The following is a 12,227-nucleotide window of genomic DNA, read 5'->3' as shown; positions in this document are numbered from 1 at the left end:
GTATTATAAATATTTGTAATTAGCAAAAAAATATTACTTTAAACTGTTATTGGTTTCATTGTTCGCCCACTTTAATAAAACCTAATTACACTGAATACAGGAAATTACCAAAAACATTTTAGAAAATATTAGCAAATATAAACAGAAGAGTGTTGACTGATAAGATAAAGAAAGGGGTAAATATAATACTGAAGAGAATGGAATAATAACAAGACCATATGAGAGAATACAAGAATGCCAATCTTAAGACTGAAGATTATGATCAATGTTATACAAGTAAAAATGCAATCGAGTTTTCTGTACAGCGTACAATCAAGGCCACCGAAAATAGATTCATCTTTCGCTGGTCTCGGTATAATGCTATATAACCAGCGGCCCATTAAATTTTAACCACGGGCCGGTGGTAGCCTGGCCTATATAGTTGCCAGAAACCCGATTATGGCTAACTTTAACCTTAAATAAAATAAAAACTACTGAGGCTACAGGGCTGGAATTTGGTATGTTTGATGATTGGTGAGTGGATGATCAACAGACCAATTTGCAGCCCTCTAGCCTCAGTAGTTTTTAAGATCTGATTATGGCTAACTTTAACCTTAAATAAAATAAAAACTACTGAGGCTAAAGGGCTGCAATTTGGTAGGATTGATGATTGGTGAGTGAATGATCAACACACCAATTTGCAGCTCTAGCCTCAGTAGTTTTTAAGATCTGAGGGCGGACAGAAAAAGTGCGGACGGACAGACAAAGCAGGCACAATAGTTTTCTTTCACAATAAACTAAAAAGTAAATGTTCTAGCTAACAAAGATAAGTTGTGAACTCTTCCACAACTGGAGTAATCGAGGTGATTGCTCCAGAAGTAGTGAAATTCCCCAAAAATAGAGAGGTTACATAATTAGTGGCCATAGGCTCACCGGCCTCTTCGGCACTTCTAATTAGTCCAAATCAGCTTTTCCGTTCTGGAAAAACCTTCAGTTTTGCAGAAAAGATTTTTTTTTATTAAGAGAGAGAGAGAGAGAGAGAGAGAGAGAGAGAGAGAGAGAGAGAGAGAGAGAGAGAGAGAGAGAGAGAGAATTGGAGGAAAGGATGTAGTTTTGTTTGCTGCCTTTGTGTGTGCATATGTATGTGCGTGTATGTATGTATGTATGTATATATAAACATACATACATACATACATGTATATAATATATATATATAATATATATGTACATACTGGATTACATGTATATATATATATATATATATATATATATACATATACTTATATTGTGATATAGACTTACGAAACAGTTCTTTTAGATTAAAATGGAAATGACAGCATACTATGTGACTGAAAAGTGGCCTTTCCACCACCACTACTGAATAACAGCCAAATGTCAATCTTTATTTCTGGGTCGTAATTTCCTTTCGTAACATTCATCCCAGCTTTACTGAATGAATAAATAAATAAGGAAATAGATAAATAATGGAATTTAAGCTAGAAAGTCAAGCACCGGGGCAGTCTAGAGATTTAGTGATAACAGGGAATTAGAGTTGAACTAGTTAAACTAGAGGATATAACTCTTAAAATGAGCTTTCTCTCTCTCTCTCTCTCTCTCTCTCTCTCTCTCTCTCTCTCTCTCTCTCCCCAGCAATCTAAGAAGCCCAGGCCTCTCTCTCTCTCTCTCTCTCTCTCTCTCTCTCTCTCTCTCTCTCTCTCCCCAAGCAATACTAAGAAGCCCAGGAGTGGTGAGATGGTGAGAATCTTTACGAAAATTACCAGTTCCCGGAAAATTAGGTTTGGCCTTACAGTTATTGCTTGGAAATTATGCCATTACTGCAATCTGCCGTTCCAATGGTTATGGCCTGCCGAAGATCATTGAGTTTTAAGAGCCTTGGGAATGTTAGAACTCTAAAAAAAAAATTTTAAAGGCGCTGTGCTAAATGTGGGGCAGCCTCTGACCCAGTAACAGTAGTGGAGGCAATGAAAGCGAATGAATGTCTGTGAAAGTTCAGGGGGTCTAGTGTGAAAATGGAAGATGGGAGGTTACTAAAATTTAGAAAGTTCTGGGGGCCTTGAGTAAAAATGGAAATGGGAGTTAGGTGGGGGTTAAAATTTAGAAAGTTCTGGGGGCCTTGAGTAAAAAATGGAAGAGGGGAGTTACTAAAACTTAGAAAGTTCTGGGGGCCTTGAGTAAAAATGGAAGAGGGGGTGTTACTAAAACTTAGAAAGTTCTTAATTATAACTGGAAGAGGGGCAGACTAAAAAGAAAGTTTGGGGGGATAAAACTGGAAGAGGGAGTTATGCTGGAGGGTTCAGGTAAAACTCAAGAATAGAAAGTTCTTAATTATAATGGCAATCACATCAGAATGCTGAAGGGAAGGACTCGAATCATTACTCAGAAAGAAAGAATCATTACTAAAAGAAAGAGAGAGAGAGAGAGAGAGAGAGAGAGAGAGAGAGAGAGAGAGAGAGAGAGAGAGAGTTAAATTTCTTCGATACATCGCTCGCGACTGTTAAATTTCTCAAGACCAAGAGAAAGACAAAGTCAGCTCAATTCCGCCCAAAATCCCCCAATGTAGGCGGGGCTTTATCTACCTCCTTACTGCGTCAGCAGATGAATTGCCGTAGTGAGCAGGTTGTACCTCTAAGAAACGTCATCGCCTACGTAGCTACTCCCAGGCCGGAGGCGACTCCACCCACCCAACTGGGCAGACCTAGTCTCTCTTGGCTTGAAATTTAAACAGTAAACATCCGTTTAATACCGACCTTAATCCAACTCCCACTAATTGGAAATTACCACACGGTATTTATTTAATCAATTAACGTCCAATTGGCGCCACAGCAAACAACGGTAATTGAAAACCTACGTTATCAAACAACGGTAATTGAAAACCTACATTATATCCCGACCCACCACAGAGAGAGAGAGAGAGAGAGAGAGAGAGAGAGAGGTGGATTAAAAGTAATTTATTGTTACTCTCGGCATTACCAACAAAGGGTTTCTTATGTAATGGTTCCAAATTACCCAATGGTATGTTTTCATTACGCGATAGTCAAAGGGAGAAAAATCGACTAGACGGTGAATTGTATTTTCTGTTCGAGCCTTTTTGTTTCAGGTGAATGGCTTGCTAAAATGTTAGCCTTGATTTAAAGTCTAATTTGGAGGTTATGTAAAGTATTTTGCCTTGACGCACGTAAGAAGTCATCTCGTGTATGTATACAATATATATACAGTGTGTACATGCATACAACTTTTATATATAATATATATATACACACATACATACATACATACATACATATATATATATATATATATATATATATATATATATATATATATATATATATATAGAGAGAGAGAGAGAGAGAGAGAGAGAGAGAGAGAGAGAGAGAGAGAGAGAGAGAGAGAGAGAGAGAGAGAGAGAGATTATTCTTTCAGTTCATATTTCATTTTCATGTAAACAGTGTTGTTGTAATATGAGTATGTGTGCGCGCGCGTGTGTGAAGCAAGAGAGAGAGAGAGAGAGAGAGAGAGAGAGAGAGAGAGAGAGAGAGAGAGAGTCACAGCAACTTCCCGCACAAAAGTAATTAACCAGGAATCACCAAAGGCACAAGGATCGGATGCAGAGTTCTGCCCAGTTCGGCATCGGGAGCCCGAATGAGATATCTCACGTGGGAAGCACAACCTCTCTATATTTCAATGGCTAGTTTCTCCATTCATTTCTTTTCATCAACGACCAATCACATGGCTTCCCCACCCTTCCCCTTTCCCCCCACCCATCCCCACCCCCTCCCCTCCCCGCACCAAAACTCAGATGACTCTATTGATCCAGCGCCTACCTCTTACAATTCCTTTTGTACGAACATTGTATTGTTCCTCAATAACAAGAAAAATCCTTGTCTATAATAAATGTGTGACCAAAAGGGAGCGAGGAAAAAAAGGGGGAGAGATGAATACACCTTTAAAAATAAAATATATATCTTTGACAAAAAAGGAAAATAAGAAAAAAAACTTTAATGAGCAATTTACCATCGTCATATGGATATAAAACATTTCGTCTACAATTAATGTTTGACAGCTGAGGTCAACTACATCAAAGAATGATAGTCTTTCACTATAGTGAAGATAATTAAAAAACCCCCCTCTCTCTCTGTTGCAATAGATATATACCTGAACAATGAAGAGATGGGATGATTGAACTCCCCTTCCGTCATTCAGGTTCTGACCAGATGAAAACGTGGTAAAAAATCTAATGAATGTTTGGACTGTGAGACTTCAAAATCATTGTCAGCAGGCAGATGCTCGCTATCGCTCGCGTTTGCTAGTTCCCATATCCGTACCATAACCATACCCATATCTGATATCTGTATCATAGCCATACCCATATCCGTACCAAAGCCATACCCATACCTGTACCATAACCATACCCATATCTGTACCATATCCATACCTATATCATAACTGCACCATAACCATACCCATATCTGTACCATACCCATACCTATACCTATACCCATATCTGCAGCCTCAGTAGTTTTTATTTGATTTAAGGTTAAAGTTAGCCGTGATCGTGCATCTGGCACCGCCATGGTGCCAACAACACAGGTCACCACGCCACAGGCTGGGAGATTCATGGGCCGTGGCTGAGAGTTTCATACAGCATTTTTTACTTGTTTTCTTTTACTTGTGAACTTTACATGCGTAGTAAAACCTGATTAGTCACTCATTCACACGACCACCGCCATATAGCACCATCTCACTTCGATCGATTTCAACTGAGTCTGCGTTAATTAATGACATAAAAACATTTGAAATTCTCTTCCAACACACACACACAAATACATATATATATATATATATATATATATATATATATATATATATATATATATCTATAATTCACAAACATATACACGTGTACTCACAAACATATTCCTACGTATTCACAAGCACATATACGCGTATTAAGACGCGTATTGGCAGAAACAGAACATCAATTCAACCCCCCCCCTCAAAAAAAATTATAATTATGAAAAAGCAAGGCACAGATTTCACTTCTTCTTCCCTCCATCACACAAGCTGACATGAAAGGTGAAGAACAAAAAACCAAAGGAGAGAGAAAATCAACGAGAGAAAAAGAAAAACTCACGTGAAAACACTCCCTCGCATTCGTACCAATAAGCAAAAAAAAAAAAAAAAAAAACCGCACCTGTCAAAGAACGGCAATGCCGAGGGGGAAGACAGGTTTTGCGGGATGGCGACAGATGAGAGAATAAGGGAAACAGACAGGAGGAGAAATGGGAGAGGGAGAGGGAGAGGGAGAGGGAGAGGGAGAGGACAAAGACACGCGAAGATGATTACTCAGAGAGAGAGAGAGAGAGAGAGAGAGAGAGATCATTTTTATAGGTATAACCTCAGTTTAACTCTGTATATCACATGACGAATCTGAGAGAGAGAGAGAGAGAGAGAGAGAGAGAGAGAGAGAGAGAGAGAGAGAGAGAGAGAGAGAGAGAGAGAGATTATTTTTATAGGTATAACTCAGTTTAACTCTGTATATCACATGACGAATCTGAGAGAGAGAGAGAGAGAGAGAGAGAGAGAGAGAGAGAGAGAGAGAGGGGGAGAGAGAGAGCCCATTTTAGAGGTGTATAACCTCAGTTTAACTCTGTATATCACATGACGAATCTGAGAGAGAGAGAGAGAGAGAGAGAGAGAGAGAGAGAGAGAGAGAGAGAGAGAGAGAGAGAGAGAGACCCATCCAGAGAGAGATCATTTTTATAGGTATAACTCAGTTTAATACATTCTGTATATCGACGAATCTGAGAGAGAGAGAGAGAAAGATCATTTTTATATGTATAACCTCAGTTTAACTCTGTATATCACATGACGAATCTGAGAGAGAGAGAGAGAGAGAGAGAGAGAGAGAGAGAGAGAGCGAGAGAGAGAGAGAGAGAGAGAGATTTCTTATTAATAATTTTTTTATAGGTATAATTTCAGTTTAACTTTGTATATCACATGACGAATCTGAGAGAGAGAGAGAGAGAGAGAGAGAGAGAGAGAGAGAGAGAGAGAGAGAGAGAGAGATCATTTTTATAGGTATAACCTCAGTTTAACTCTGTATATCACATGACGAATCTGAGAGAGAGAGAGAGAGAGAGAGAGAGAGAAGGAGAGAAAGAGATATCTCCTCCTCCTCCACCTCCTCCTCCTACTTCTTCTTCTTCTTTTTAGAGAGAGAGAGAGATAAAGACCTCCTCCTCCTCCTCCTCTTCCTACTTCTTCTTCTTCAGCGAGAGAGAGAGAGAGAGAGAGAGAGAGAGAGAGAGAGAGAGAGAGAGAGAGAGAGAGAGAGAGAGAGAGGGAACGTCTTCCACCAGACAGGCCATATTATCGGAGGCCATCCAAACCGTCTTGGATGTAGCTAAGGCTTAGATCTCCCGTTCCTTTCATTTCCTCTCTGGGCTGATCACAGCTGGCCAACACAAGGGGGCGCAATCCCTTGACAGGGATGCATATCTACGTTTCTGCCGAATGCCATTTCCTCCCGACGAAGACGCCTCGAGTAGCAGAAATATATAGATTAAGTTGGCGATGCAGATGATATACATATATATATATATATATATATATATATATATATATATATATATATATATATATATATATATATATATATATATATATATATGTGTGTGTATATGTATATATATATATATATATATATATATATATATATATATATATATATATATATATATATATATTAAACTTTATCACCTGAACAACTGTCCTGAGCATTAATACAATTAATAACTTTAATAACAGGACCTCATTTCAACAAGATGGTATCTAGTGGGGATACTTATTCAGAAAAAGCTACAAGCTTTCCAGGTCTCACTGTCCCCATAGTCTGTTAGCCGATTTTCCTGCTACCAAGCGATGAGGACAGTTAGCCCTGAAAAGCATGTAACTTTTTCTGAATAAATATCTCCGCTGGATATCATCCTTTTGAAATGAGGTCCTGTTATAAAAAAATTATATATATACTGAACGGCAAAACCATCACCATCGAAAACCCAAACAAAAACAAAATAAAAAAATCTAGAACATACAAAAAGAAACAAAGACACGAACACGGATAAAAAAAAACAGAAAAAAAAAAAAACACAGCAAAAAAAAACACAGCAAAAAAAAAACACAGGAAAAAAAACAGCAAAAAAAAAGGAAAAAAAACACAGCAAAAAAAAAACACAGCAAAAAAAAAAATAGAGGACATACATAAAGGACAATATCCCTCCGTCCCTCAGAGGGAATCTTCTAAAATGTAAAGGGGCTAAACGCCACCCCCACCCCTCGACCCCCGGGGGAGTTCACATGTTTGACATGTAAATGCCGGGTAGTATTCGTTCGGATGGAACAAAATGCCTGGGCTATTGGGGGTCCTTTTGGGATCGACCCCCGGGGAGAGGAGGTTATACGGACGGGGAAGAGAAGAATGCGCGAAGGCTCCTTGTGGGATCGATCCCCGGGGAGAGGGTGTTATATAGACCGGGAGAAGAAAGCGAAATGCTGAAAGATAAGTGAAGGTAAAGGAACGATAAAGCTGACTATGAGAGAGAGAGAGAGAGAGAGAGAGAGAGAGAGAGAGAGAGAGAGAGAGAGAGAGAGATCTGTTACTCTTTCGGGGCTTTCCAAACCGGAAGAAAGTTATAACGTCGATCTCCCATTCGCTATTGGTTCTTTCTCAGAAACTTCCACCTTCCCTCGTGTTCCCATGTTTCAGCTATATCCACCAATTCAAGAGGAGCGACTAACATATGAAACGGAAAGAAATGAGTATAAAAATAAGCCTTAATAATTAAATGCAACTGAATCATTACATAAATTACGTTAATAAAAGTAATATATAGTGTATATATATATATAGTTATAATATTTATATATATTTATACAGTCTATATGTATGTATGTATGTATGCATGTATGTATATATATTTGTATATTTATATATATGTATGTGTATATATACAGTATGTATACATTTATATATATATATATATATATATATATATATATATATATATATATATATATATATAGATAATTTATTACTTAATTCGAAGCATCTATTTAGAACCTCCGCTGAACTGAGGTCATATCAGAAGCTAAATTAAAGTTGTTCCAGCGAGCGGACAGAATGTAATTCGTTCTGCGGTAAAATGGTTCACAAATGAGAGAATATTACGTTGAACGCTCTGTATATTATATATTTTTAGTATTCAGCTATAATAATTTAGCGATCTCTTTCCAGTTATTTTCGTGCAAGACCGCGAAATCATTCATTGTAAAGTATGAATAATGAATTACGTAATTGTTTGTGACAAGACTCTTCCGTGTAATTGAAACAGTGTTATGGTTGTTATGCCACTTCTATAAGTATATGTATATATATATATATATATATATATATATATATATATATATATATATATATATATATATATATATATATATATATATATATATATATATATATATATATATATATATATATATATATATATATATATATATATATATAAATAATTATACATATTTTTATGTATCTATATGTATATTATATAAACACATGTATAACCTTCAAGAATAAATTCTAATTCATTTTCAACAACTAACAACTACTGCCTTTGAGTATCTGAATATATAAAACCATAAATAAAAAATACAATAATTTCTGGCTTTTCTTTCATTCTAATACATTTAACAACTTTCTTAACTTTCTTTTGCTTTTTGCAGAAGGAGCACTGCAGTCACCATGGGCAACCTGGAAGCCAAGATGCGTCGACAGCTGGATAAACTCTACAACCTTGAGGAACGCCATTACGACCTCGTCTAGTTCAACAGGACTGAACGCCTCGACATAAGGTCAACTACATCTGCCGTTCAATAATAAAATATCTCTGAGAAGGCGAATAAAAGAACAGAATAACACAGAAACTTCTAAAACAATATCAAAACAGTTCGCGCTGCTTCGAATTTTGTAGTGAGATTATCAAGACTTGGCCTCTACACCAAAAACAGAGCGATGGAGTACCTCAAGGAGGACTGCGAGTTCCTCAAGAGATGCGACACTTTCCAAGCCGGCGGGGCGGAGGACGGCCAAGTGGAAATCACGCTGGCGGAGAACCTCATCCAGAACCTCTCGTGGCTGGGGGCCAACGCCACGCCCACGACGACGGAGCTTCCTTACTTCCCCATAGAGAAGAGGCCCGAGACCTACATCGTCCCGATCGTCTTCTTCTTCATCTTCATCGTAGGCGCGACGGGCAACGGCGCCCTGGTCTTCATGTTCCTGAAGTACCCGAACATGCGGAACGTGCCCAACACCTACATCCTCTCGCTGGCGCTGGGCGACCTCCTGGTCGTCATCTTCGCCGTGCCCTTCGTGTCCATCATCTACGTCACGGAGACGTGGCCCTACGGCGAATTCATCTGCAAGCTGTCGGAGTTCATGAGAGACGTCTCCGTGGGGGTGACCGTCTTCACGCTGACGGCGCTCAGCGCCGAGCGCTACTACGCCATCGTCGACCCCGTCGGGAAGCGGGCGGGCGCCGTCGCCCGACGGACCACGACGGTGGCCACCATCTTCATCTGGTTGCTGGCGGTCATATTCGCCCTCCCGGCCCTGATATTCTCCTACCTGAGGCACCAGGACACGGCCAAGGGCGAGATCATCGTGTGCTACCCGTTCCCGCCCCTGCTGGGGGAGTTCTACCCCAAGATCAACGTCGTCTCGAAGCTCACCGTCTACTACCTTCTGCCCCTGCTGACCATCTCCACCTTCTACCTCCTGATGGCGCGCCACCTGATGCAGGCAGCCGCCCCGCTGCCGGGCGAAGCCCAGCAGCAGCACCAGAGGCAGCACCAGCGGCACGTGGCCGCCCGCCGGAAGGTGGCCAAGTTGGTGTTCGCCTTCGTGATCATCTTCGCCGTGTGCTACTTCCCCAACCACGTGTTCCTGCTGTGGTTCTACTTCAACCCGAACATGGACAGAGACTACAACCAGTTCTGGAACGCCTTCCGCTGGATCGGCTTCTGCCTGGGCTTCGTCAACTCGTGCATCAACCCCATCGCCCTCTACTGCATCTCGGGCACCTTCCGCAAGAACTTCAACCGCCACCTCTTCTGCTGCCTGTGCCCCGAGTCCGCCCAGGGGCGCGTGTGGACCACCTTCCACTTCCACTCCTCCGGCCAGCACTTCATCTCCACCGTCCGGAAAACCGACAACTTCGACATGTCGACTATGAACGGCCCGGACAAAACGGCCGTTTGAAGAAATGACTCACAAAAGCAAAGAAATGAAGGAGCCTCTACGTTACACTGCTTATGTGCGCTTATTGTCTGTCCTAAATATTATGCTTGCGGTGGACAAAGCTCCCTTGTGGGCCATCTGACGAACATTCAGAATTTGGTGTGAAAATGCGAGGATAACCTGTACCTGGGCTTGAGCAAGTCTCCAACATGCAGAAATGGTGCCGGATGGATTGTCGAGAAGTTATACTGACACAGAAATATAGCTATATAATTGTTCGTTTGCATACGTGCGTGCGCGCACGTATGAAAGCACACACACACACTATATATATATATATATATATATATATATATATATATATATATATATATATATATATATATATATATATATATATATATATATATAGTGTGCTTTCACCTTTTAACTATATATATAATTATATATATATACATAAGTTATATATATATTATATACATTAAATTTACCGTAATTTTTACATCCACAACAAAGACAAAAGTATCGCCTCCAAAGCACATATAATATAACTCTAAAAAATGCCATTCAACATTACGAAATCAGGTTAAACTTTCACTTCCTGACCGTAAAAAAATCTGCTCATCTCTGCTGAACCTTTCGAAGACTTGCTCGAGCCAAGTGCCTGTATTTATATTTCTATGTTGTGACAGATTTTATGTACTAAATTAATCAGCTGTATATCCAGCATCTGTGGTTCCATATTTTGTCTCTTTGCAAGCATTGAATGAACTTGGTCCGTGAAAATGGGTTCTCAAGACAATACACCAAGACAATTGTTTAAGGAAAAATCTTTTTGAATGTCGTTAGAATATCATATTTCATGGTGGACATATAAATCACTATATAAAAACTTGACGTACAGTAGGTTTGGAGATTATAAAAAAAATTACACACGCTAAATCGCAAGATTCTTAAAAGATACATTTTTGAATCAATAACTTAGGTTAAAAAAATAATTTTAAACATTAAATGAATAGCAAATCAACACACAGTAAGTAGGAAAATGTTTTGAAACAATAACTTTCGTTAAAAAAATAATTTTAAACACAAAAATTAATATAAAATTAACACACAGTAATCTGAACATTTCAAAAAATTACACACACGCCAAATCGCAAAATTCTTAAAAGATGCATTTTTGAATCAATAACTTATGTTAAAAAATCATTCTAAACTTAAAATTAATATAAAATCAACACACGGCAATTTGAACATTTCAATAAATTACACACACGCCAAATCGCAAAATTCTCAAAAGACTAATTTTTTCACCAACGCTTTACTCGCAAAAAAAAATTAACTACAATTCAAAATACAAATATGATGCATCACAGGCGGCCCCCAATACAAAAAAAAAAATAAATAAATAAAAGAGAGAGAGAGAAAATGAAAATCATTATTCTAGTCTGGTTGGCTGCCCTTCAAACCAGCAAAAACAAATTAGCTTGGCAGGAAAACCGAGAACTAATTCCCGAGAAAATGCTTTGGGTCAGCTGTAAACAAAAATCTTCAAAACAAGGGGAGAGAGAGAGAGAGAGAGAGAGAGAGAGAGAGAGAGAGAGAGAGAGAGAGAGAGAGTGGGAGAGGCACGCACACAACACACAAAATCAGCATTCTCACCCGTCATCCTCTTCGTATCCCCTTTACTCATTTGTATCCCCATTCACCCACATGTATCCCCCTTCATCATTATGTATCCCCATTCACCCACATGTATCCAAATCACTTTCATGTGTCCCCTTCGTCATCATGTATCCCCATCACCCACATGTATCCAGATCACTTTCGTGTATCCCCTTCACCCACATGTATCACATTCACCCTTATGTGTCAACTTCACCATCATGTATCCCCATCACCTACATGTATCCTCTTCACCCTCACATAC

The 12,227-nt window shown here is 39.2% G+C and overlaps 2 protein-coding genes across 4 annotated transcripts in view; one reads left to right on the top strand and one right to left on the bottom strand.

The window, feature by feature from the left end:
• The window catches only part of LOC136853724 (neuropeptide CCHamide-1 receptor-like), a 104,584-nt gene extending 93,972 nt beyond the window's left edge, over nt 1-10,612 (top strand). The window contains exon 2 of the mRNA XM_067129727.1: nt 8,782-10,612. Within this exon, the coding sequence (XP_066985828.1) occupies nt 9,071-10,318 (1,248 nt within the window). The 5' untranslated portion in view covers nt 8,782-9,070 and the 3' untranslated portion in view covers nt 10,319-10,612. The remainder of the gene's footprint in view (nt 1-8,781) is intronic.
• pasha (partner of drosha) overlaps nt 1-12,227 on the bottom strand; it is a 193,222-nt gene that overhangs the window by 129,086 nt on the left and 51,909 nt on the right. The gene's annotated exons all lie outside the window — the stretch shown is intronic.

This window comes from Macrobrachium rosenbergii, chromosome 27 (genome assembly GCF_040412425.1).
Source record: "Macrobrachium rosenbergii isolate ZJJX-2024 chromosome 27, ASM4041242v1, whole genome shotgun sequence".
NCBI lineage: Eukaryota > Metazoa > Arthropoda > Malacostraca > Decapoda > Palaemonidae > Macrobrachium > Macrobrachium rosenbergii.
The sequence above is the reverse complement of the archived record's forward strand: the minus strand, read 5'-3'. Positions and strand labels throughout refer to the sequence as shown.